General features: G+C 41.4%; 1 protein-coding gene across 2 annotated transcripts; it reads right to left on the minus strand.

The window, feature by feature from the left end:
• Positions 1-394: 394 nt before the first annotated feature.
• On the minus strand, positions 395-26,918 carry LOC117516162 (FYVE, RhoGEF and PH domain-containing protein 4-like). Of its 2 annotated transcripts, none has more exons than XM_034177063.1 (14): positions 26,476-26,918; positions 13,383-13,474; positions 13,100-13,245; positions 12,824-12,980; positions 11,762-11,900; positions 8,561-8,619; positions 8,340-8,486; positions 4,893-5,065; positions 3,706-3,736; positions 3,531-3,617; positions 3,311-3,436; positions 1,685-1,822; positions 1,461-1,601; positions 395-1,381 (listed from the first exon to the last, which is right to left on the minus strand). In XM_034177063.1, the coding sequence occupies exons 1-14, from the start codon at positions 26,660-26,662 to the stop codon at positions 1,082-1,084; spliced, it is 1,923 nt and encodes a 640-aa protein (XP_034032954.1). In that variant the 5' UTR covers positions 26,663-26,918; the 3' UTR covers positions 395-1,081. The 2 variants fall into 2 exon arrangements, with proteins under 2 accessions (XP_034032954.1, XP_034032953.1); XM_034177062.1 differs by having other exon boundaries at positions 13,383-13,472; positions 26,468-26,918.
• Between the last annotated feature and the right edge of the window lie 729 nt (positions 26,919-27,647).

The raw sequence follows: 27,647 nt of genomic DNA on the forward strand, positions 1-27,647 counted from the left end.
TTTAGTGTTGATCCAGGACAATCATCAAGCCAGACACTAAGATTCCTGAGAAAGCAGTATCCAATTGTTTTTGTTCATCAGTCTGGTTTCAGCTGCCTGAAAATCAAAGCTGACCATCTGCACTTCAAACTCAAGCTGTCTGCTTTCATTTGGTAAAATAAGAACTTTGTCCAATTGTATGAAAAGTTAATTTGCAAAAATAGATGCTTAGAAGTTTGATCTTCCTTTCAAAGCAAGTTGTAATTTCATTGAATCTTTTCAACTGTTTGAATCATTTCAACTTTATTTGAATGGCATTTGTTCATGCATATTAACTTTTGTATACTGCTGCTCTCGTGTAATAATGATTAAAAAAAATGCATGATCCCTTTTTCTGGTCAACATTAACTTCAGATTTTCTCGACCCTCCTGCAGATGCTTGCTCACTGTTCCTAACACCTGATTGGTTGTAACAGATATTTTTTTTTATTCTGACAGCTTCTGATTGGCTGCCAGATGAGTGACTGAGCCAATCAGGTGTGACAAAAATTTTATTATATTGGTGGAATCCACTGATCTGCTCAACAACAAAACAAAACAAAAGAGGGGAAGGGGAACACTGCAGGTTCCTTATCATCTCATTATTTTCCTGTTATTTTAAAAAGTTTGGGGCTCATTTCCTGTATGTGAAGAAGAATGTTCCCTCCAAAAAAAAAAAAAAAAAAAAGAATTCCAGCACCAGCAGGTTTTCCTCCGCGGCTGTCCTTCTGCTTCATCACGTCCTGTCCATGTCTGCGGTATTCTGCTGATTCTTTCCAAATCCATGAAGGTTTTGTGAAACATTTGAGCTTTATGGGGAGGAGAACCGATCCTGACCCTCCTGATCTAGTGTTGGTCGCAGCTCAAAGGTCCTTTAGGAATCCAGCAGAACTCGAGCAGCGGAAGTCATCGCTCGGAGAGACAGCAAGAGGCTGCAGCTTATCCGGCACTGATTTTTCAAGTCGTCTTTAAGATCGATTCAGAAGAGGATTTATTTATTTATTTTTACAGTTCGTCTTAAGCACGTCTTTGAGAAATCCAACAACAGTTTGTCGGAAAACTCCTACGTGCCGTCAGTACCCGCGTCTAGTGTGCTGCTATCAGTACCCGCGTCTAGTGTGGCATCCTCGTCCGCTGTGCTGGCGCTGCTGCCATTGGACTGTGGTAGCGCCTCATATACGTCTCCCGTCACCGCCGCCCGAATCACCTTCAGCCAGCGCTGCTTCAACTCCTCTGTCTCAGCAGAGAAACTGTGGATGAACTTGCACTGAGTGAGGCGGAAGCTGGCGGGCGGGTCTGTGGACCGGGGGCTATCCTCCACAGAGTAACCCAGCAGGGGGATGGTACACTGGGCCTTCACATCCTGCAGACAAACAGATGGTTACCTGAGCGCGTTAGAGCCACAGATGGCGACGTTTCTGCCGCGTGTTGTCTGCCGTTACCTGCGGGGCGCCGTACAGGTAGAGCACCAGACACTCCTGCTTGGGGATGACGCACCACACCTTCTGCCATGGTTTGTTTTTCTCACAGTACTGCAGGAAGCTGCACATAACGCTGCTGCCTGAAAACTGAGCTGCCTCGATCTGCACAGAGACGGAAAGCAAAAAAATCAATCATCTGTCAGGCGCTTGTCAGCTGAACGACGAATCCTAGACGCCAACTTCACCTCTAAGATTCCCTTCCTTTTGCCCTCCGTGACTCCTTGTCCCATCAGGATCAGGTAGCACTGCCGGCAGACCTTATTCAATTTGTGGCTGTCGTATTCCAGCTGCACCTTGTTGTCAGAGCATTTCCAGCACACCACCTGGAACAATCACATGGCTGGTTTGTATGACTGGGGTTGTGGGTTTGTAACTGCTACTTTGGTCCCGAGCTTCCATCTGGTGTAAAGAAGCGTCATTGCTCGTTTCCAACTAATGCTGCTGTCATTTTTCTTGCACAATTGCACCCATAGACCAACAAAAAACTGGACTAAAGTCAAATTCAGAGTGTTTGTTATTCACATGGGGCAAAATTTAAATCAGTGGGTTCACCACGTAGGGACACTCTGCTTGTACACCCAGAGATGTGCATGAAACTACAATGAAATGAAAATTACAGTTTTATGGTAACGGAATTACAATGATGGAAACATCCGGCCATAGAATTACACAACAAATACACAAAAACAAAATCTTAACTCTGGCTTGCATAATATTTGTACGCTGGTTTTCTTGCTCCCTGGGTTCGGGCCTGGCCACGATGTCCATAACTGTCTCAGCTGAGGGGCCACATCCTTAGAAGGATGTGTTCTATGAAGATCTGGCCTTCTGAGAGTGGAGACCAAACCAACGTCCTGAAATTAGACCATCTAGCCCAAGGAGCATTTTGAGCTTGTGTTATAATCTTATACCTCCCCCCCCCGTCACCCAAAGTGTAGTATTAATTTTTCAGTACTTATAAACATTACTTATTTACAATTTATGCCTGAAAATGTCTCTTCCCCAGCCCCCTTATTTATTTTCTTATTTTACTAACCGGTTTGTGTTTGGGGGGATACAATGACTTATTGAATTGTTTGGGCCATGAAGGATACATCTGTTTTATCCTTCGTGTCTGAAGAAGAAAGGCTGCATTCATCTGCCGCATTCCAAGGAGCCTTCAAAATAAGACAATGAGACAGCCCGGACGACCAGGACACACGCAGTCGCTGAGTGCAGCCTCTAAAGGATGCGGCCCCTGAATTGAGACACAGTCCATGTGCAGCAGGAACTGAGGGGTGGAGGAGGTGGTGTTGCAGGAGGTGCTCAGCTACTTGCACTATTGTTGGTGACTGCTGCTCCTGCTCACACACTTTGCATGGATTATTATTATTATTATTTTAATTTGTTGCCAGAAAACCTCTTCTGAGTTCACCACCTAAATAAAAATGCACCAGGTTTGGGTGCACAGGTCTTTCAAAGGAAATGACACTCCAATTAAAAGTAAGTCCCTTCGGCTGCTCCCTTGTTTGCACTCGGGGTCGCCACAGCAAATCCAAGGTGGATCTGCATGTTGAATTGGCACAGGTTTTACGCCGGATGCCCTTCCTGACGCAACTCCACATTACATGGAGAAATGTGGCAGGGGTGGGATTTGAACCCAGAACCTTCCGAACTGAAACCAAGCGCATTAACCACTTGGCCACCACCCCTGCAAATGACACTCCAATTACATGCAGCATAAATAGCAAACTGGAGTGGGACACACCCCAAAAACACACTTGCGTAAAAGCTTCAGAACGTCAAGATAGGGCCCTCTGTGAGTTACTTACATAACCGCACGCTCTGCAGTGGTGTCGCCGCCGCATCACAGCGTTAAAAGGTTCTTTACACCTCATGCACATCGTCACCTGATTGTCACGAATCCAGAGAGGAGCGCGTTTCCCCAACTCTTCTTTCTGCAGGGAAATAAAGAAGTGTGTTAACTTCTGAAAGAAGAGTAAACACCTTCTTTCTTTTTGTAAGGTGTGTAACCTGGGTGACTTTACTGACCGATACGTCTCCTTCCTCTATATCTTTAGACGCACTCCTGAAGGTGTCGTTCTTTTGCTGAAACACCTCGATGGTTTCCTTTATAGCCTGAAGGATAAAAACGTGCGTGTCAGGCTCATGTAAATTAATCAACAACTTAAACAAAAATATCAGTTTGTACTGACTGTGTTTATACCTTAATCCAGTCCTCCTTGTCCTGCTCGGTGCTGAGGAGGAAAAAACAGAAATGGCATTTTAAAAACAAACAAACAAAAAGCGTAAGTGTAGATTTTGCTGCTGTAACACAAACATGGTTCCAACGTGGCAGTTAGCTGAATTAAAAGAGTTTATTTAGAGATTTATATGATCCAGCTTTGGAATGTGGATGTGGTCATTTAAAAGGTAAAGTGGTGTTCCATATGTGTACCATCTGGGAGGGAGTTTTTCAGGCTGTGCAATAATAATAAAAAACAATCAAAACTGCAGCGTAAAATGTTTGTGGATGAAGGTTTCAGGTGTAAACAACACAGCAGAAAAAAGAAAAAAAAAAGTCCTCCTGGGATTTCTTCCACCTGTTGGGTGATTTGCAAAAGGGGATTGTCTATCAGCCGGTGGATACGTGTTCGAGACCTGAGCGGTGCCGAAGTTTAGAAAAAGACACTGAACCCTGAAAGTGCTTAACGTTAGGATGAGTTTTCCCCACGTCAAAGTGAGAAAATGATGCAGAGAAAGAAGTGCGTCAAAACTCTTAACTGACATCTTCTTCACTGTCAGTTTCACTCAACTGGCAGTTTCAAGGATCAGTAAGTTGATTTTCATTGTGCATCAAAATAAATTGCTTTCTGGGAAATACAGAACAAACAAAGTTACCAAACAAGTTCATTTCAAGTTGTTATAACTTTAAGCCACATTTATGTGTAGAGTCAGAGAGAGACGTGTTTCCACTACAATCATATAAAATCATTTGCTCAGGACCTGTGACAGAACGCAACTGCAGTTAAACAATCAGAAAATAACTGTTTATTTCTCTGATTTAGGAAATGTCTGTGCAGAAACAAATGTCTGCAGAAACGCTCTCTCTCTCTCAGTTCCCATTCACTCTGTACCTCGATGACCATCTCTCTTTGTTATTTGGGTTTTAGAAGGTAACCACTGAAAGGTTCAGAAAGTAAAACTTTACTTCTCTGATTAGTGCACATTTATGCTTTTCCAAACCTTAATGAATGTTCAACTTGTTAAAAATTACAATTATGGCCCCTTTAGACTGCCACGGAGACATAATCTGGATTAAGTTCCAAAAGTGAGATTAGACCAAACTGACTGTGTGCGTCTTATGATTTATTTATAATTAAACTCAGCCGTGTCGCTGGTGTGAAAGTGGACCTGGCCTGGAGCTCCAGCGTCCTCTCCTTCCCCGAAACCTGGAAGGTGTGGGGGTAGTCGCCGTTGGTCGTTTCCAGGACCTTCATGCCGTCCATACCGATACGCGTCCTTACTGTGTACTTTGGCCCACCCAGACTGAATTTGGGCACACAGTACAACAGCATGTTGTTGAACTGAAACACAAAGAAACAAATAGACACACACACACACAGATTATCGCAATACTAGAATTTCAAACTCTAAACAGATACCCCAAAAAATACTCTATATCATATGACAATTTAAACAAATATAGAACAATGCAAACAATAATACCAATGGGACAATGAAGGTGATGAATTACTGTAAATTCATTCAAGGGTGCCAATAACTGTCCAGCATAATTTAATATCTACAAGTTTTATTTCATTCTATAAAAGCATTTTGTTTTGGTTTTTTCTGTTCAATAACTGGAGTTTAAAAAAGAAATATTGTTATTATACAAAAGTGATTTGTCTGCCTTTATTTCTGAGCATATCTTATAAATGTGCATTTTAAAAATAGAGATGCCAGGACTGTAGGTAGTGCAAAAGAAATAAATGGTAAATGGACTGCATTTATATAGCGCTTTTCCATCTGTATCAGACGCTCAAAGCGCTTTACAATTATGCCTCACATTCACCCCGATGTCAGGGTGCTGCCATACAAGGCGCTCACTACACACCGGGAGCAATAGGGGATTAAAGGCCTTGCCCAAGGGCCCTTAGTGATTTTCCAGTCAGGCGGGGATTTGAACCCATGATCTTATGGACTCATGCCCAACACCTTAACCACTAGACCAGGGGTGGCCAATTTCGGTCCTTGAGAGCCACACTCCTGACACTCTTAGTTGTCTCCCTGCTCCAACACACCTGAATCCAATGAAAGACTCGTTAGCAAACTTTTAATGAGCCTTTCATTGGATTCAGGTGTGTTGGAGCAGGGAGACAACTAAGAGTGTCAGGAGTGTGGCTCTCGAGGACCGAACTTGGCCACCCCTGCACTAGACCATCACCTCCCCAAAAGAAGAAAAAAAAGGTGGTTTAGGTGGCAGTGGAAAAAAAAAAAACATCCCAAAAACATATTTATTTATTCGTTGTAAGACAACAACGTTGGTATAGGTTACTGTGTGCATCCTTATTTTCAGAGTTCATTAACTGAATTCAGTTTTTGAAAGTTTCCAGCCTGTGATTGCCAAGTTACCATGAATGCAGCATTAGTATGACTCTGTTATCAGACCTGTAAATCACGGCTTCAACACCATATGACACTTAAACGCCGCTCTGTGACTTCTTTCTTTGGGCAATTTTCATTTTTATGTTGCGTCGCAGCTGGACTTCTCCAACTATACTCACGGGGAACCACTGGCTCGAACCAAAAGGGAGCTATGAGAGTGGTTATTTGAGTGTGTGTGGTGGGGGCTGTGTACCTGCAGCAGCGGTAAGTATTTTATTAACTGAAGGAGGCAAAAACTATGCTGTTGGTACCAATTCTGTAAATGATTACCAAATCTGACAGTAGGTTTTTGTATAAATCAGTATCTCAGTATTGGATTTTTTGACAATCCTAACACACGCGCACACACCTTGTGTCAATAAAAACATGTGATTAAAGGTTTAGGAATAGTTGGTCGAAAATATAATATAGACTGTGATCCAATTAATGAACAAGGGAAAGGAGCAATTTAAGAATTGGTATCTTCAATGTGTGTGTGTGTGTGTGTGTAAATGGTAAATGGACTGCATTTATATAGCGCTTTTCCATCTGCATCAGACGCTCAAAGCGCTTTACATTTATGCCTCACATTCACCCCGATGTCAAGGTGCTGCCATACAAGGCGCTCACTACACACCGGGAGCAATAGGGGATTAACGGCCAAGGGCCCTTAGTGATTTTCCAGTCAGGCGGGGATTTGAACCCATGATCTTCTGGACTCAAGCCCAACACCTTAACCACTAGACCATTCATTCATTGTGTGTGTGTGTGTGTGGTGTGTGTGTGTGTGTGTGTGTGTGTGTGTGTGTGTGTGTGTGTGTGTGGTGTGTGTGTGTGTGTGTGTGTGTGTGTGTGTGTGTGGTGTGTGTGTGTGTGTGTGTGTGTGTGTGTGTGTGTGTGTGTGTACAGTAATGTTCTTCATGATGTCTGACTTTGGAGGTAAAAAAAAAAAGAGAAGCAAAAACAGTATGATTTTATCAGTCAATAACACTTGATTTTTACTTCAAGAAAATCTTGAAATCATTCCTTACAACATCGGGAACACTGGATAAAACAAATACACCGCAGAACTATGCACAGTACATATTATTAGATTTATCTATATTATAATAGCCAAGTGGCCTCCATGTGCGCATGTGTATATGGCTTTGATCACGGAGAAACCGGGGAGAGCTGACATTTGCTATGTTTATGTATTTTGGGTCAAGGAAGAACGCTGCGAAAACAGAACGTCGATAGGACTAATATCTTTGGAGAAACTATAGATATTAGCTAAAATTGCTTATTAATTACATGCTGGACTCACACACCATTCCAGCAGGGGGTGATAAATCATCTTTACATTAAAAGTGTGAGTGCGTGTGCGTGTGATTTTATTTAGTAAGTTCAATGTAAGTACATAATATAATTGTAAATACCTTAACAATACATGGATGACACAAGACAGTGAAAACATTTATTTCCATTGTGGTCCAATTAAAAATGAAATGACAAAATAGAAGTAAAAATAAAATAGTAATAATGACAATAATAATTATTATAATGATAATAATAAGTGTGTATGTGATAACAAGATTACAAGAACCTAAACAATTTATAAATACATAAAAAAATGTAATACAGGAAAAAAGGGTTGAGTTCTTCTAAAAACTGTTGAGGTCCAAGGTTCTGAAAACATTTTGGACTCACACAACATTTCCACCTCCACCCTTGAAAAATGTCTGCTGCCTATTGTATTTTATAAACACGACCCAATCTAGAGTTAACCCAACGCACTAGTTATTCATTATCATAAAAATTTGCAAAGTGGAATCTGATTGTATTTTATCTTATTTCTAAAGACAGTGCATTTAAAGTGTAAAAACCCCAAAACATTGCAGTGTGTCAGTATCAATCACCGGAAGAAGTGAGTCTTTTTTTTGTTTGTTTGTTTGTTTTTGGTTCTCATAATTCTGCAGATAGCCTGAATTGTACGGATGGGAGACTTTATGCCTCCAGCTAATAAGAGCCAGAAGATAATTACATCATCTGGTAAGATCAGTAATTGTTCACGGCCCCCTGATGTCTCATCACACAGAGGGGTTCCCAGCAAATGAGTGACTTGATTCAATTGACATGTGCAAACAAATTCTCGCCTCACTTTATTTCCCTGTGGTGTCCTTCATTAGTCCAGGCAGTGGGATGTTTTCTTTTGTGTATGTGTTTTACACTCACCAGGAAGAGGTATCGTTCCATGGCTGAAGTGTTTCTGGCTGCCAGCTTCAGGATGTGGCCTTCTTTGATGAACTCGTTGGATGGATTGACGATGTCCTCCTCCTCTCCCAGCATCTCGTATATTTCAATAAGTTTCTTCAGATTCTCCTGAATGATGACGACACGCTTGTCATTGTTGTTCTTGTATGATGCGACTGTGCAGAAAGTGTTTGTGTACTTACAGTTTTTCGTATGGCGCTGTTGGAGTGAGTGGCTGCCGTGGCAATAATTTCTAATGATTCTGCAAGACAAAAGGAAATCATTATATAATCTACGTGTAGCAATGAGATGTACGGCCAAAAATCAATTTAAAACATCTCACAGCTGACTGGTATATCAAGGTTTTTTGTTTGTTTGTTTTTAAAGATTTTTAATTCTGTGTTGCTGCATGCAAGCACTGACTGACCAAGCGGCAAAACTCAAGCTTGTATTTTGACCCCAACCAGGAAGTGCATTTCCTTGCCTGGCCACTTGAGGCTGGTTCCAAAACAGAGCACAGAGCTGTGCACAGAGCACATTCTCGTAGAAGCCCATTTTAAAACATCCAAATTTAGAGCAAAAATAAACATGTTTACAGCCTGGTACAAAAAACAGTTTGGCCTCTACAGATAGTTTCCACCTCCATGACAGCTGTACGGCAGATTAATTTATTTTCTAACTTCTTAGTTTTAAGATGTTTTAATTAATAAAATTTTATATAATGCCTGAATAAATACTTGTCATTTGATTGGTGGTTTGTATGTCATGTGATATGGATCATTCGACCCATTTGCCATTGCGTTTCATTTACTGTGCAATTTTGGTTCCATATGTTTTGTACCATTGTTGGGTGCCAACACTGCCATGCTCGCACTTTGGCAATGGCGCTTAGTTTCAATCAATCAATCAATCAATTTTATTTATATAGCGCCAAATCACAACAAACAGTTGCCCCAAGGCGCTTTATATTGTAAGGCAAGGCCATACAATAATTATGTAAAAACCCCAACGGTCAAACGACCCCCTGTGAGCAAGCACTTGGCGACAGTGGAAAGGAAAAACTCCCTTTTAACAGGAAGAAACCTCCAGCAGAACCAGGCTCAGGGAGGGGCAGTCTTCTGCTGGGACTGGTTGGGGCTGAGGGAGAGAACCAGGAAAAAGACATGCTGTGGAGGGGAGCAGAGATCGATCACTAATGATTAATGCAGAGTGGTGCATACAGAGCAAAAAGAGAAGAAACACTCAGTGCATCATGGGAACCCCCCAGCAGTCTAAGTCTATAGCAGCATAACTAGGGATGGTTCAGGGTCACCTGATCCAGCCCTAACTATAAGCTTTAGCAAAAAGGAAAGTTTTAAGCCTAATCTTAAAAGTAGAGAGGGTGTCTGTCTCCCTGATCTGAATTGGGAGCTGGTTCCACAGGAGAGGAGCCTGAAAGCTGAAGGCTCTGCCTCCCATTCTACTCTTACAAACCCTAGGAACTACAAGTAAGCCTGCAGTCTGAGAGCGAAGCGCTCTATTGGGGTGATATGGTACTAAGAGGTCCCTAAGATAAGATGGGACCTGATTATTCAAAACATTATAAGTAAGAAGAAGAATTTTAAATTCTATTCTAGAATTAACAGGAAGCCAATGAAGAGAGGCCAATATGGGTGAGATATGCTCTCTCCTTCTATTCCCTGTCAGTACTCTAGCTGCAGCATTTTGAATTAACTGAAGGCTTTACAGGGAACTTTTAGGACAACCTGATAATAATGAATTACAATAGTCCAGCCTAGAGGAAATAAATGCATGAATTAGTTTTTCAGCATCACTCTGAGACAAGACCTTTCTAATTTTAGAGATATTGCGTAAATGCAAAAAAGCAGTCCTACATATTTGTTTAATATGCGCATTGAATGACATATCCTGATTAAAAATGACTCCAAGATTTCTCACAGTATTACTAGAGGTCAGGGTAATGCCATCCAGAGTAAGGATCTGGTTAGACACCATGTTTCTAAGATTTGTGGGGCCAAGTACAAAAGTTTAAAAACAAAAATGGCAGGGTTTGTTTTATTCGCGGTGCTCATTCTTGTAACACAAACACACACAAAACAACTAATTTAATATGGCGTAAGCTGTCTGGAGGCATCTGCAGTATTCACTGGGACGTCTACCTGAAGTACAAGCACTGTCAGATTAAGAGCTCTACAAATTTCTGTGACCATTTTTTGCTGGACTGAGGAAAGCAGACAGCAGTCTGTACACAAAGAAGTCAGTGCATGGAGAAGTCTGGTACGGGTTACATCGTCAGGGTTATTAGACATAATATAAAACAAATAATGATTTTTATTCATGCTCCGCCTCGTTGAATGGAACATTCTATCTTTCAGCGAATTAAATATTTTTTCCATTGCACTCATAAACATTCATTATTTGAATACTGTATAATTGTGGGCATGGTTGCTTTGATTGACAGCAGCTGGTTCCTGCGACTCTGCCTCTGACCTTGATGGAGTCACTCGCTGTTGTGTTGTTGTTTGTCTGGAGTATTTTATTAGAAACACCTGGAATAATCTGTCTTGTTATGCGGTGAAATGTCCTAAAAGATAATCTAAGCTGTTTCTGTTGCAATATTGATGGCTGAGTGAAACTCTAGTCTTATTTAATATTGTGTGCTAATGGTGTTAGCACTCTTAGCAACTGTTGGTAGGTCCACTTAATGGATGATTACTGAGGAAATACGCAACAGATAATTTACTGTTCACACCAAAGTAAACCGTAAACCACTGCGGAGTCCCCAAAAATATGACTTAATAAACACCTGAATGGAGGTTAGCTGTTAGCTTGTGCTTCAGGCTCAGCACGGGGACGTGTTCAGGGTTTTTTCTTTCCGGCACACACGGTGCAACCCATGCTCCACCCCTTTATGTATTAATGAGATTATCGTGAATCAGCACGGGCGGGGCCCTCAACATAGTGGCGCCTAGAAAACCATTGGGTGACGTCACGCAGGCTCTGTCCAGTATATATGCAGTCTGAGGGACTGACGTGCACTGCTACAACTGCTTTTGGAAAAACTGTCACGACTGCAAAAATGATTACAATAGCAGTTGCAAATGCAAAGCTAACTCAACCACTATTGTAATAATGTAATTAATAATAATAGTAATTATTATAAGTAAGTAGTAACTATTACAATATTACACTGTTGCCATAATTATTGTAACAGTGCAGCAGCACAAGAGCAAAAAAGAGCTTTTACTTTGCTTAAACAACTTAAACTTAGTCCCGCAACCCGGTCCTGGATAAGCGGTTGAAGATGAGTAAGTGAACTTGAACTTACTTTGGTATAAAGATATTTGAAATATTAAACCCCAACAGAACACACAGCCTGCAGAGTGGCGATCAGGTCCACGTACTTTCTGCGTCTCGTCGGTCGGGGTCGTCTTGAGGCAGCTTCTTCAGATAGTCTTTGAGCAGCATCTCATAACGAGGGACTCTCTGTACGGGCTCCAGCATGTGATGCTGAAGTGTCAGATTACCACAGACCTCTAGACCCTGTGAACAAATAAACACCGAGCTCAAGTATCACCCACTTGTTTCATTATCTTGACAAATAGATCTTAAAAAAACTGTAATGGATGCAAAGTAAGTGGCTGTGTGGCATAGAAGTTGGACTGCCGATCTATAGGTCGTGGTTACCAGTCTTTGGACAAAACACTTCATCTGCAGTGTAGCGTCGTCTACAACTCCCCCTGTGATGGACTGGCATCCCATCCAGGGGGAGTTGTAGACTACCAGTCCAATGGGCCTCTGAGACTGTACAGGACACAGAGGTGATGCTGCACCCAAAAATTACACCTGGATAAACTAAGACTCCTCGATCTCTGTTGCAAAAGTCACAGCAAGGTCAAAGTTGATCTCAAGGAAGTTTGACCTGGGTAACATCCATGGTCTACCGAGACGTAGGACAAAAACAACACCCCTCAGGATTGAGGTGTAAAAAACCCATTTAGGTGGCGTCAAGTGGCTTTTCCACTGTTGCAGTACTGTACCTTTTGAGTACTTTAGACCAGAAGTGTGGTTTTCCACTGGCCACAGGTAGTACTTACCAGACCAAACCCCCACATTAGGGGTGGAGCTAAATACCCTGCTTATGCTGCCTAATTACAACTGATTGGTTCCACCTCTTTGCATCTCACTGCACAGAGATTACAGAGTACTTGGGACCACAATAGTTTTTTTTGTTGTTATGAGATACCAGCAAATGGTAAAAACAAAACAGGACAATTTCCTCTTGATGTATGTGTAGTGGAGCATCAGCGCCACCAACTGGGCTGTCATTTTGAACTTGACCATTTGTTTGCCCAATGCTACTCAACAGTTTCCAGCTGCATTTTCTGGCTCTTGTGCAAAACCTCAGCTTGTCTTTTTAGAACTGCAGCCTTCTTTTTTTCAGGACTAGATCCAGGTCCACATACCTGGATCTCCTGAATGATGGCCTTGAATTGAGGTGAACGTTCATTCCACAGCTTCAGCAAATCCATGGCTTTGTCAAAGTTCTTCACATACTCTGCGTACATCTTTAGGAAGGGTGTAAGCTTCTGCAGGATGTCCCCAATGCGGGGTTTGGACTCCCTGCAGGGAAGGAAAAGCAGGATGGACACTGGTCAGACATCCTGGAGTACCCATGCAAATAAAACCAACTCCTCACAAGTCACATGAGTACTATGTAAGATTGATAAAGTGATGCTCACCATTCCCCCATTCGCTTCTCTAAGTCAGGAAGCAGAAACTGGCTGTGAAAGGTGTGGATGGAGGAGATGTTGGAGAAGATGTTCTTCACCATGTCCACGCTGAACGTGCCTTTATTTGCTTCATCCATTAGCTTAGCACAGAACACCTGAAAAGTGAAGTACGACAAAGACCTTAAAGAAGGTCAGAAACTGCTTTGGTGTGTTCACATGAAGGTTTCACCATCTGTGCGCCGAGTGTGGAATCTGCTCAAAAATACAGAAGCACCTCGGACTTGGATCTCACCTGGTCCAGCAGTTTAAGTCGAGCCACGTAGGCCTTCTCTGTCTGCAGGAGCTCACTGGCGATCTTAAACAACTTCTGCTCGTTTGTTTCCTGGAACACACAGGACACACAAGTTGAAGTTCTCATACGTTGTGTAACAATGGTGTGATGATTTTCATGAATGAATTAATGATATAATGTACGTAAAAAAAAAAAAAAATCCTGCACTGTGAACTTTGAATCCTGATGGACACGACGTGAACACGTGTATTTGTCAGGAAACATTTTCTTCAGGGTCCACATTTTAAACCCAAATCCTCCAGAAAAACCACAAAAATGTGCACAAATATTTGAACAAAAAACGTCTGGTCTCTTCGAATATCAGCTAGATTCAGTTCTTGGCCCAGATTCTAGAACTGAGTTTTATAATTTCTTTTAAGTACTGTGTGTAATTGGTGGGCAGTGTGGTGGCCAAGCATTTAGAAGGTTCCTGGTTCAAGACCACCCCTGCCTATTCTCCATACTGCATCAGGAAGGACATCCAGTGTAAAACTTGTGCCAAATCAGCATGCAGGTCTATATCAGATCTGCTGCGGTGACTCAGAGTGAGAAAAGGAGAAACCAAAAGAACTTACTGTGTAACTGGTACTGAGCCAAACCTCACTACAAAATATATGTACAGTCAGAACCTGAAATGGGGCGTTTTGCTCATTTTAAAGGACACAGGAACTTTTTCTGACTGTGAGACGCCCATCAGCTGTGGGAGCCCTCTGTTCAAAACATATTTACTTATTTCTTTGTTTGACTGAGTTATCATCATTTTTGGATAGAAACTTTAATATTTGCCTTGACAACACTTACTGTATGTACATAGCAAAGGTTTGAGACACCGAAGAAGCGCTTTGCGAAGAAGCTTTTGAAAGTGTCCATGTATTCCCATTCCAGCAAATATCAAGTCTTCTAATGTCTTTTTCTATCTTATTAAAGAAATTAACCAATTATCAAATAAACATATAATTATAAAAACCCAATTAAACACAAACTGATCTTCTTATAAGTTGGGGGAGACCACCTAAAAATACATAGATTTAAATGTGAAACATGATCACACATTTCACATATTTATAGTAATTCATAAATTGACTGTTTTTTTTATTTAGTCTCCAATGACATGACTGATTTGTAAATTCTATACAAGGTCAGGAGGAAAACAACTTATGATCCAATTAAATATTTAAAAGGTGCACATCACTATAGTTTTGTCATAATATCTACCAAACTGAATGAGGTGATCTGGGTTGAATGGTTGTGCTGGATCTGGTTTCTCTGGTGATGTTTTGAAGAAGGGAACTGACCTGGGGTGAGAAAAAGCTCTAGTTCCCATTTTAGTGTTGTACTTTGAAACTGAAGCATTGATGGTTCAATGAGTTCCTGTTTAATTCAGATCTCTGAAAGTCTTTAAACTTTACAATTGCAAACAAAAGAAATGTTTTAGAGTTGAAACAGTGCATGTTTTCTTGCTCTTTGCAGCAAATCATGGATTTGTTATACAGACTGGGGTGTGCTCAATACCTCAGCTGTGCCACTGTGTGTGTGTGTGTGTGTGCGTTCTCATGGGGATGACTGTGTGCTGATGTGTGTTGTAGCAGTAAACAGGAAATGAAAAGATGGAAGAAGGGAAACGACAAACTCAAACATAACACATAAATCTTTTGTGTTAAAGACAATTAGTCAAATAAAAAGATGTCGGACAAGAACCGAAGTGTCAAAATTCTCTATTACACAAACTATAACAGAAACAAGCCGATGTGATGAAATTTGGTGTTTCAGTTGTTTTCCGGGAGACAGAGGCAAAATCTCACAATTGCAAAAAAGCTGCAGTGTTTGTTGGTGCCAACAATTATGTTCAGTATTGATTAAACCATTGACCGTTTTCTCGATTAACTGATTAGTTGTTTGGTGCACAAAATGTCAGAAAATTATGAAAAATGTTCAGTGCTTCACCAAAGTCCAGCATCTTATTTTGTCCACAACCCAAAAACATGCAGTTTTGTGATAACTGTTTTTTAACCTATTATGAAAAATATGAACATACAAAACAAATACAAACATAATGACTACAGTTACGATAAAAATAAAAAGTCTACAACCCCAAAAAAAGTCACCCATGGATCCAGGACTTTGTCTTTCATAGCGCCTCATTGTAGAACATACTGAAGATTAATAAATACTGGAGCAGTAGACAATTCCAAGTATGCAATGTCCAGATATCTCAGAACCCAGGTACAAATAAAGCTGATCTTATCTTATCAAAAGGAAACACAATGGTAGGTTTCTGGAACATAGCAACCAGTATTTTTTCCGCTGTTGCAAGTCCAGCAAATGCTTTATTACTCATTTATTTTTATATTCAGGCCCAGATTTGACAACTCATTCAGCATGAGTGTAACGGAAGAAAAAGGCAGCTGGACTACAAACCCCTAGAGGAGTTAGAAGCATCATCTTCCAGAAGCTGGCCACTGGACGGCACGCCCAGAATGAAAATAAGTACCAACTGCTTTCAAAGACACTTACGATCCTCCATGATCCATAAAAAGTGCAAAAGCACGATCAAACAGCTTACTCCAGCATGTCTCCTATCAGGCTGGATTATAAAATGCAGACCTGGCAACTCACTTGAAAATGAAAGTGAAGCTGCACCCTGGCTGTGTTCTCAGTCAGAACCGCAACAAACGCTAGGAGAGGTGATGGTCTAGTGGTTAAGACGTTGGGCTTGAGACCAGAAGATCCTCGGTTCAAATCCCAGCCTGACTGGAAAATCACTACGGGCCCCTGGGCAAGGTGCTTAATCCCCTATTGTTCCCGGTGTGTAGTGAGCGCCTTGTATGGCAGCATGTGAATGTGAGGCGTCATCTGTAAAGCGCTGATGCAGATGGAAAAGTGTGATATAAATGCAGTCCATTTAAACGCTGCTTTTGTTTCAAATTGTTACCCCGATGGAACACAATCAAACAAGTTTCAACCTGTAGTCACTAAGACTACACCGTTTAAGGATGCTTGAACATGACTGAAGCTGTTGAGACTATGAACACCCAGACATGACCGTGTAATGACGCCAATGTGGCCAATCGGGATGAAATTTTTGAACAGCTTGAAAACTCCATCCCGACTTCAAAACTGGTGCAATGATGGCTGTGACTACGGTGTATACCACAGTTCAGTTCAGATTTTGTCAATCTTTTGACAAAGACGAATCAAGAAGTGTGATGCCTCTAAGCACAGCCCAAATTGCTATTCAGGATGAAACAGGAAGGAGCGGCGCTCTGTGGAATAGCGGTTGTAAGAACGCTGTGAGAAGAACCAACAGATTCTGGAGTCTGTGCCTCCGGTAGAGTAAGTGGGTGTGTTGTGAGACAGCGCCTGCAGCGGGACACTGTTTACCTTGAAATAACACAAAAAAGAAGCATGTGGAAAACGTACTTGACACATAACCCCTCCTCTCCACAGATATAACCATATCGTCTTGACGCGTTTTTCCCTCCCAATGGAAACATGGGTCCCATGCATGAGAGCAGTTGAGTAATTTCTCCACCTTCTTCCTCGCCAGTCTCTCTTCTACAACCCTGACAAAATTATGGAATCACCAGCCTCGGAGGATGTTCATTCAGTTGTTTAATTTTGTAGAAAAAAAGCAGATCACAGACATGACACAAAACTAAGTAATTTCAAATGGCAACTTTCTGGCTTTAAGAAACACTATAAGAAATCAGGAAAACAAATCGTGGCAGTCAATAACGGTTACTTTTTAGACCAAGCAGAGGGAAAAAAATATGGAATCATGAAAACAAAAAAACGCTCCAACACATCACTAGTATTTTGTTGCACCACCTCTGGCTTTTATAACAGCTTGCAGTCTCTGAAACATGGACTTAATGAGTGACAAACAGTACTCTTCATCAATCTGGCTCCAACTTTCTCTGACTGCTGTTGCCAGATCAGCTTTGCAGGTTGGAGCCTTGTCATGGACCATTTTCTTCAACTTCCACCAAAGATTTTCAATTGGATTAAGATCCGGACTATTTGCAGGCCATGACATTGACCCTATGTGTCTTTTTGCAAGGAATGTTTTCACAGTTTTTGCTCTACGGCAAGATGCATTATCATGTTGAAAAATGATTTCATCATCCCCAAACATCCTTTCAACTGATGGGATAAGAAAGTGTCCAAATATAATGTAAACTTGTGCATTTATTGATGATGTAATGACCGCCATCTCCCCAGTGCCTTTACCTGACATGCAGCCCCATATCATCAATGACTGTGGAAATTTACATGTTCTCTTCAAGCAGTCATCTTTATAAATCTCATTGGAACGGCACCAAACAAAAGTTCCCAGCATCATCCCTTGCCCAATGCAGATTCGAGATTCATCACTGAATATGACTTTCATCCAGTCATCCACAGTCCACAATTGCTTTTCCTTAGCCCATTGTAACCTTGTTTTTTTCTGTTTAGGTGTTAATGATGGCTTTCGTTTAGCTTTTCTGTATGTAAATCCCATTTCCTTTAGGCGGTTTCTTACAGTTCGGTCACAGACGTTGACTCCAGTTTCCTCCCATTCGTTCCTCATTTGTTTCGTTGTGCATTTTCGATTTTTGAGACATACTGCTTGAAGTTTTCTGTCTTAACGTTTTGATGTCTTCCTTGGTCTACCAGTATGTTTGCCTTTAACAACCTTCCCATGTTGTTTGTATTTGGTCCAGAGTTTAGACATAGCTGACTGTGGACAACCAACATATTTTGCAACATTGCGTGATGATTTACCCTCTTTTAAGAGTTTGATAATCCTCTCCTTTGTTTCAATTGACATCTCTCGTGTTGGAGCCATGATTCATGTCAGTCCACTTGGTGCAACAGCTCTCCAAGGTGTGATCACTCATTTTAGATGCAGACTAATGAGCAGATCTGATTTGATGCAGGTGTTTAGTTTTGGGGATGGAAATTTACAGGGTGATTCCATAATTTATTCCTCAGAATTGAGTGAGTCCATATTTTTTTCCCTGTGCTTGGTCTAAAAAAGTAACGTTACTGACTGCCACGTTTTTTTTCTTGATTTCTTATAGTGTTTCTTAAAGCCAGAAAGTTGCCATTTGAAATTACTTTAGTTTTGTGTCATATCTGTGATCTGCTTTTTTCTACAAAATTAAACAACTGAATGAACATCCTCCGAGGCCGGTGATTCCATAATTTTTGCCAGGGGTTGTAAAACCCACCATGACACCTGGACATCAGGTTGAATCCAGGTTTGTAGAGGTTGGAGCTTGAAGGCCCAGTTACAAAGTCTGAGGTTTGGATGGGGCAGACTGTCAGCTCGTCTTCCTGCTGCATTTTAGTGAGTTTAATGTGTGGTTTCTATGGTGCCCTGCCATAGAAACTGTATTAGTACTGACTGCAATTTGCTGCAGTATCATTGTCATGGGGGAAATGGGAGCATCGAGCCAACAAAATTTACTCTGGGCAGTGTTTTTATGTGAAATCATTAAAAAAATGTGGCTGCGGCAATAATTCTATAGTTGGGTGCATTATGGAAATTTTGGTCAATTATTGTCTGAACTGAGGAAAAAATACGTAATCCTGGAGCAGCTGATATGGGTTGCCACGGACTTTACACTGAGCTCCCTCTGGTGGCCATTTTTGGCCAATGAAAACATTGCTGTGCTCAATACAAATACATGTAATTTGGTCACTTTTCAAAGGGGTCAGACTCGTCAATTTAAGTCAAATTCAATTCAATTTAATTTAATTGGCTTATAATGCGCCAAATCACAGCAAAAGCCGTCTCAAGGCGCCTTACATGAAACAATTCAACATAAAATTTAAATAAATAATTAAAAATGAATAAAAAAATTCAGGATACATGATTAAAAACAGAAGTAAAGAATAAACATAAAAAATAAAAACTATTCATAAGTTGCTGTTGTTCATTCGGCTGCTCTCGGTTTTTTGCTCGGGTCGCCACAGCGGATACAGCCAGATCCACATTGGTAATTGGCAACAAGTGTCACGCCCGGATGCCCTTCCTGACGCAACTCCAGTTTCGCGTGGAGAAACACACCACAGTCGCTGGTGTTCCAAAGAGGTCTCCCATCCAAGTACTAAACAGACCCTGATCTGCTTAGCTTCTGAGATCTGATGGGATCAGGCTGACACAGAGCAGAGCAGCTGTGCAAAAACTATTCATAAGAAAGAGATAAAAATAGGTTTTCTGTCTTGACTTAAAAATGTCCACAGACTCCGACTGCCTCACGGTCGCAGGAAGACTGTGCACAGGGTGGGTGCACGATGCAAAAAGGCTCTTTGACCTGCTGACTTCTTCACCCTGGGAACACAGAGAAGTCCCGCATCCTGCGACTGCAAAGCCCGGGCCGGCACGTAAAGTTCCACCAGATCAGCCAGAATAAGATGCCGCCAGTCCATGAACAACCTTATAAGTCAATAACCAAACCTTAAAATCTGCTCTCACAGAGACAGGGAGCCAGTCCAAGATGTCAAATTGGTGTGATATGTTCAGACCTTCTGCTACATCTCAGAAGTCTGGCGGCAGCGTTCTGAACCAGCTGAAGAACCCCTGATGCTGGACTGTAGTAACCCTGAAAATAGAACATTACAATAATCTAGTCTAGAAGAAACAAAAGCATGAATCAGGGTCTCAGCATCAGCCATAGACAGGATGGGACGGATCCTCGCTATATTTCACAGATGAAAAAGCAGTCCTAGTAACATCCCTGATACGAAGGTCAAAAGACAACGTGGGATCAAAAATTACCCCAAGGTTCCTCATTTTGTCCGTATGATGTATGACACACGAACCCAGGCCAAGTGCCAGCTGCTCAAACTGATGCCGATGTTTCGCTGGACCAAGAACATCATTTCAGTCTTATCAAAGTTTAAATGTAGGAAGTTACTAGACATCCAACTTCTCACTGATAGAAGACAGTCCTCCAGGGATTTTATGGGAGTGAGATTTTCCACAGTTATCGGCATGTACAATTGAGTATCATCAGCGTAACAATGAAAGGCAAACCCAAAACTCTGCAGTATACGACCAGGGGTGCCACATACAGGGAGAAAAGCAAGGGGCCTAAAATGGATCCCTGTGGAACCCCAAATCCCATAAAACCAAGGTCAGAAGTAGTGCCATTATACAAGACACATTGAGAATGACTGGACAGATATGACGTCAACCACGCAAGGGCACTTCCACTAATCCCAAAAAGATTCTCCAACCTATCAAGCAAAATATGATGATCCACGGTATCAAATGTTAAGACAAGTCAATTTAATGTACAATGGTTCATTTCAGGTCAGCTTGGTGTATAAATCTCATTGTTCCAGGCAGTGAGAGCTATCAGCTGGCTGTTAGAAGCAAGCTAGAGACAAAACAACAAAACAAAACCAGCTGATTTCAATAGAAAAATCAATGCAGCCCGAGCTTGTTTTCATTGGGCAGTCAGTCGTGGCTCCATGGAAATCCATATAGCCCATGTCTGGGCATTGCCATGTACACAGCAGCTGTACAATGAACTCATTAATGCATAAAGGGTTGGAGCGTGTGTGATGAACGATGCCTCAACACGCCCCTCTCAGAGTCCGAACCAGCTAACCTGGCTTCTGGTGTTTATTAAATCATATTTCTGGAGACTACATGGTGGTTCTAACGGTTTACTTTGTTGTGGACATTAAAAGTTATGAGCTGTGTATATTCTCAGTACTTATAGATCAAATAGACCTAACTGATCAGGCTACCGACAGCTGCTAAAAGTGTTAATGCTGTTAGCATACAACATTAAATCCGACAAGAATTTCACTCTGTGTAAATACTGCAACAGAGACGTCTGATCAGTTAGGAGGTTTCACCACACATAAAGCCAAGTTATTTCAGGTGTTTGTAATAAATACTCCAAAATGACACACACAACCTCCACACGAGCGGACTCTGAGCTACGATGAGACGGGGAGACATGGGGCTCAGTCACTGTCATTCAAGTGACCACACCCCCAAATTATAGAACTTTATGGGTTAAAACTTCTTAAACTAAAAAGTTAGTAAAAAATTACCTCTTATACAGTTGTCAAGAAGGAATAAACTGTCTACAGAGACGAAAACCATTTTTTGTATCAGGCTTTATTTTTGCTCTAAAGTTGGACATTTTAAGTGGTATGATAATGTGCTCTATTTTGGAGCCAGTCTCAAGTGGCCAGTCAAGGTACTGCACTTCTGCATCAGCTTCATCTAACGGCATTGAGGTTTGCCGTTTGGAAGAGATGCATTTGACAGGGTAAGACGGAAAACAGTTGACCTGATGTGGAGACCTAACGGGAGCAGCCGAAAGGAAGAAGACGACGACGATGACTTCATCAGCAAACAACAACCAAGACATTCAGTTACTATCAGAGAGGAATAAAGAAACTTGACAATATTCACATTTAAGAAGCTGAAATCACAGAATTTGGACATTTTTTAAAAAGACTCAAAACAGTAACACTAATAAGAATAATAAAAAGAAAGTATTCGTTGCAGCTGTAATTTTAATGTTTACATCTGCATTTAAAAAAATAAATAAAAATCAGTTTTTTGTCCCCCAATCATTTTTATTATTGAGTGATCATCATCAGTAACTGGACAGTATGCTTGGGTGATTCTTTAACTACGGGCACTATTGGCCCTTGTAAATGTAATTTCCACCACACATTGCCTTACAATATAAAGCGCCTTGGGGCAACTGTTTGTTGTGATTTGGCACTATATACATGTGCTCTGATGTCACTGTTTATCTCCATAGAAACTACCCAAACAATCTTTCATATAAACTGTTTAAAGGGACATTACAGTGTTGTGGTTGGAAATTACGGCAATAGTGTGGGACATCTACCATTTTGTTTTAAAAAATCACAACAGTTGTATGACATTGAATACCCCATTTATGTTTGATTATTTACTGATATTTTATTCAGAGATATTTTAAACATTAGAAAAAACGTTTCTTTACCATTCATTTTTATCATTGAAGATCAAAAGTCTGGGTGTGGGACAAGCACAAAACGGCAATATTTGCATATAATGATGCTGAAAAAAGGTGAAAAAGTCATCATAGACTACTAGAACAAATTTCTTAACACACTTTCATTGTAAAGATAACTATAAAAGTGTGAAATTTCCCCTTTTTGCTGTTTTTCATACAATAAGATCAAAGGACATAATAAGTGCCCATAGTCTAAGGATCACCCGCTTACAGAATTTTATTATTATTATTATTGTTATATTTGAACATGGGTCAGAAACATGATGAATCATTTGTAAATAAATGAGGAAAAACATCTAATGTGACAGTTTAGCTTTAAATAGTGTTTATTAATTTCAAAGTTCTTTCATTTGATGGACTGCTGAGGGGAAGGGGAAGTTTTGCATAGTACTGGAATCATACTGGGTTTCTAAAACAGTTGCTGTGGGCCACATGTGGCTCGCACTTGTTTTGGGCCGTCATGGCAATTGATGAGCCTCTTTGCAAATGAATGAATTTCTGTTAATCAGATTAACCCTCAAGCGACCAAGTGGGGTCATTTATGACCCCGGGCATATATTTTTGTCCACCATTTTTCTAATTTTAATCGGAAAAAAAGTTTCCTACCATGAATTGTCAATCTATTTGTCCTGCATTTGTTCATTGAATTTTGCAAGGATCTGCCGATCTGTGTAGCAAATATAATCCAAATGTGCAGGGTCACTTATGACCCCAGGAAGATGTATGGAGATTTTCAACATTATAGCTTCAGATGGTTTTGTAATTACCAACTCTAATTGTTATATTTTACTGTTTTGCAAGGAAGCATGGACAACAGACTTAGAATAGCAAATTTACAGCTGCGCAAGCATCGAGACGGATTCTTGATGCCCAGAGTGAGGATGAAAGAATGATTGACAAATATATTAGAAAGTTAAATAAATATGGAGAACTTTAAAATAATCATTTTTAAAGACATATTGCCATATAAACTCAATAACCCCACTCTGTCATATTACTCGCTAAAATAGCTTGGTTGCTTGAGAGTTTAAACAGGTGTTCTTATTATTAATTTGAAATTATACTTCAAATTTATGAATGTTAATTTTCTACATAAGTGCTTGCTCACAGGGGGTCGTTTTGACCGTTGGGGTTTTACGTAATTATTGTATGGCCTTGCCTTACAATATAAAGTGCCTTGGGGCAACTGTTTGTTGTGATTTGGCGCTATATAAATAAAATTGATTGATTGATTGATTGACATAATATAATACATTTAATTTGCCATGTATACGAGGTCTGTTAGAAAAGTATCAGACCTTTTATTTTTGCAAAAACCATATGGATTTGAATCACGTGTGATTGCATCAGCCAAGCTTGAACCTTTGTGCGCAGGCGTGAATTTTTTCACACCTGTCGGTTGCGTCATTCGCCTGTGAGCACGCTTTGTGGGAGGAGTGGTCCAGCCCCCTCGGCGGATTTTCATTGTCAGGAAAATGACTGAGTGACTGCCGCTTTGCTGCATCAAAATTTTTTCAGAAACTGTGAGAGACAGCCAGGTGGAAAACATTCAGAAAATTCAGATGGCTTTCGGTGAAGATCTTATGGGCATCACACAGATTAGGAGCATTACAACTGGATTAAAGACGGCCCACAGCGGCTGAGGGCGCGCCGCGCTTCGAGCGGCCATCGACAGGCTGAAATGACCAGATCATTTCCAAAGTGAAGGCTGTGTTGATCTGGGACATCGTCTGACTACCAGAGAAATGGCAAGAGACTTTTTCGGCACATTACACTGTTACAGGAGGTTTTGTAATGAAAGACGTGCAGCAGAATTCGCGCGTCAGGACAGAGCCACTAATGGTGCAGAACAAAAAGCACCTCCGTGTTGGAAGTCTCACTGGACACGCCCAGCTCTTCCACTATTCGGAAGATTCAGATGGCTTTGGGTGGCTTTTCAGTCGAGTGAGTATCCGAGAAATTGTCGAAGAGCTGGGCATGTCACAACATGTCCTGTGAGACCAACACGGAGGTGCTTTCGTTCCGCGCCATTAGCGGCTCTGTGGCGAATTCCTCCGCTCCTGTTTTCATGACAAAATCTCCTTTAACAGTGGAATGTGCCAGAAAAGTGCTGATGTCCACCTTTTCTGCCATTTCTCTGGTAGTCAGACGATGTCCCGAATCAACACAGCATTCAGTTTGGAAATGATCTGGTCGTTTCAGCCTGTTGATCGCCGCTCGGAGCGCGACGCGCCCTCCTCCATTGTGCGTTGTCTTTAAACCGGCTGTACCACTCCTTAATCTGTGTGATGCCCATAAAATCGTCCCTGAAAGCCATCTGAATTTTCCGAATGGTGTCCACCTGGCTGTCTCTCACAGTTTCTGGAAAAATTTGATGCAGCGCTGCTCCAGCCGTTCAGACATTTTCCTCACAATGAAAATCCGACGAGGGGGGGAGGACCAGTGCTCACTCAAAGCGTGCTCACAGGTGAATGACGCAACTGACAGACAAGAAAAAACTCACGCATGCGCACGAAGGTTCAAGCTTGGCTGATGCAATCACACGTGATTCAAATCCATAAGGTTATTGCAAAAAATAAAAAGGTCCGATACTTTTCTAACAGACCTCGTATGTAATTATGTAATTCACACAACATCCACATTAAATCACGACTCTTCAAAACAGAAATTCAGCACTTGTGGTCAAAAAAGAAGAAGAAAAAAAAAAGGAAACAAATGATTTGACCAAAGATATGAACATTTTCTGGTGAAATGAGGCACACGATAGTAATCATCTTGTTTACTTTAAGTGCTTTTCTCCTCTGCCAAAGAGTTAAAGTTTTCTTTCTGTTGATTGATTAGCTTGTCAGTAACCAGCATTATGCAGAAACCTACAGAACTATTGGAGGGGGTGAGCAAGAGTAAAAAAAAAAAAAAAATCAAAAAATTTAGTGTGGTTCAATGCAGGAATTAAATTTTAGTTTTTACATTTTTTGTTCATATAGTAGACAGCAGTATAAGAGGGTCATCTTTGCCCAAGGAAAGGACGCTCCAGTTGTCCACCCTTATGAGACACCTCAGGTTTTGGTCGGAGGCTCAGCACTGCCCTTCAAAGACAAGACTGTTGGTGCTCCACTTCGGAGGATCCTTGGGTACAGCAGGAATGAGTTTGCGTCAAATAAATGGTTGATTATAGACTAAGATGAGCAGTGTTAGCATTGTGAGGGAGCCTCAGTTACGGCACGTCGGCCATGTGGTGCATTTCTCTACGATTCAGCAGACAGGTGCCTCGATGTCAAGGACCTCAGTGGCTGGGGAACGGCAAGGACACGCCCACATTTTATCTGACTGCTGCATATAAATGGCTACTTTCAAGAGATGGGCATGAACCGGTTGTCTGCCCGGGTGGTTACCATGCAGGACCAACATTGGTTCCATAATGTGATGGATGCAGCAACATGTGGCACCAGCATATTTGCCCAGACCTGATGGCAAGACAATGCTTTATTCCCCACATTCAATTTCTGCTGCAATAATGCATTCACCCCAACTTAAAAATAAAATATAAATTCATGCATATAGACTGAATGACCTGTTGCACCACGGCGGAGGTCTGCACTCCACTGCGTGCCCCTCTACTTGCAGTTAGAAAAATACAAACAAGAAATGTTTTGCAAACTGTGCGCATGTTGGTATTGTTTTAAAATAATTGATGCTTAAAGCTACAAAGGCTGTGTAGATGTTTTGAGAAATGTCCAGTCCAAAGTCCAGGCATTTATAATCAGACAACAGCAGCAGACTCCCTGCAGGGGAGGTCACCATCTCAAAGATCTGCTGATGGAAATATTCAGCACACTAGAACGACAGCTGCACAGTCCTGCACAAAGGCTAAAGACCTGAACGAGACAGCAGGAAGCACACACACCATAAATACCAGACAGGGTAAATGCACACGGGCCATTTGAGAAAACACGCAAAGTGCTGCGTGGGTGCAAAGTCAAAGGGTGTAAAATAAAACCTGAATAATGTACCACATGCACATACCTTGATGTCTGTTTTTGCCTCCTGCTCACACTGTGTGTTATATCCACTCTGGCCATCTGTGGCAGTCCTGTCCATGTGTGAAGGTGACTGATCATCACTCTGTTCTGTGCTCCCGTCCCCCATGTCTCCATTGACCAGCCCGGTAGTCTCTGTCCTCTCTAATTCCTTTTCCTTCTGTTTACTCTCCTGCTCCATCTGCACTAGTACCCCATTAGCTTCCGGTCTGTGGGCATTGTGCGGCGTGCCCGGCACCGAAGCAGAGCCCGGATCTGACTGCTGTCCTTGACTCCGGGCAGACTCTGTCTGCTTCTGGTAGGTGCGGTGAGCCGGGCTGCAGTTTGACGACTTGCTGGCCTGTTTTTTGCCCGGGGAGATGTCTCTCTTGTTCTCTGTAATACTGGAGGAACAAAGAAAAAAGCAAGGAGGAAGTCAGTCAGCACAGGACACGGTGAGCTAACAAAACCTGTAAAAAAAACAAAACAAACAAAAAAAAACAAGAAAGAGGAAATGTGAGTGCAAATCCTTATAAAAAGGTTTGAGTCCAGTGATTACAGGAGACACTGCAATCAGAGAGTGCACAGCACGGCAGCGAGCACTGAGGTATTTTACGAGTACGAGTTAAAAATAAAACTGTGGAGATGCACAAAGTCTCTCGTGAAGCTGCTGAGATCTGATAGTGTGTGAGTGCAGAGCGACGGAGGTACAGTTATGAGGAAGACGGAGGAGGAGGAGGAGGTACAACACTTCCCCTAGAGAAACACTGCTGCCCTACTTACACACACACACACACACACACACACCACACACACACACACACACACACACACCCACACACACACACACACACACACCACACACACACCACACACACACACCACAACGGCACATATATGTGCTATAAAACTGCTCTATAATCTTTGACATGACTGAAGAAGGAAAAACAAGCATGAAATTTATATTACTGTTAAAAGAAAAGCAGTAATCCTGGAGTACAGGGCCAACAATTAATCAGACCTGACACTAGGGTGTGCGATATGACCTAAAATTAATATTATGGTAGTTTACAGTTTATGAACTGGATTACTTCTTTCCCACATTTTCAAAGTAGCAGCATGTACTGTACCTTTATGTAATAAATATTTTTGATAATATTAATTTACATGGAATGTATCATTAATTG

This window comes from Thalassophryne amazonica, chromosome 8, assembly GCF_902500255.1.
Source record: "Thalassophryne amazonica chromosome 8, fThaAma1.1, whole genome shotgun sequence".
Lineage (NCBI taxonomy): Eukaryota > Metazoa > Chordata > Actinopteri > Batrachoidiformes > Batrachoididae > Thalassophryne > Thalassophryne amazonica.

What these genes read in the sequence shown, in the direction of transcription:
- LOC117516162 (XM_034177062.1), bottom strand. Translation starts at nt 26,662, where the DNA reads ATGGAGCAGGAGAGTAAACAGAAGGAAAAGGAATTAGAGAGGACAGAG. An exon ending in ACAGCGCCATACGAAAAACT is followed by an intron (nt 8,487 to 8,560) that starts GTAAGTACACAA and finishes GTCATCATTCAG; the next exon opens with GAGAATCTGAAGAAACTTAT. An exon ending in TGGAACGATACCTCTTCCTG is followed by an intron (nt 5,066 to 8,339) that starts GTGAGTGTAAAA and finishes TTTGTGTTTCAG; the next exon opens with TTCAACAACATGCTGTTGTA.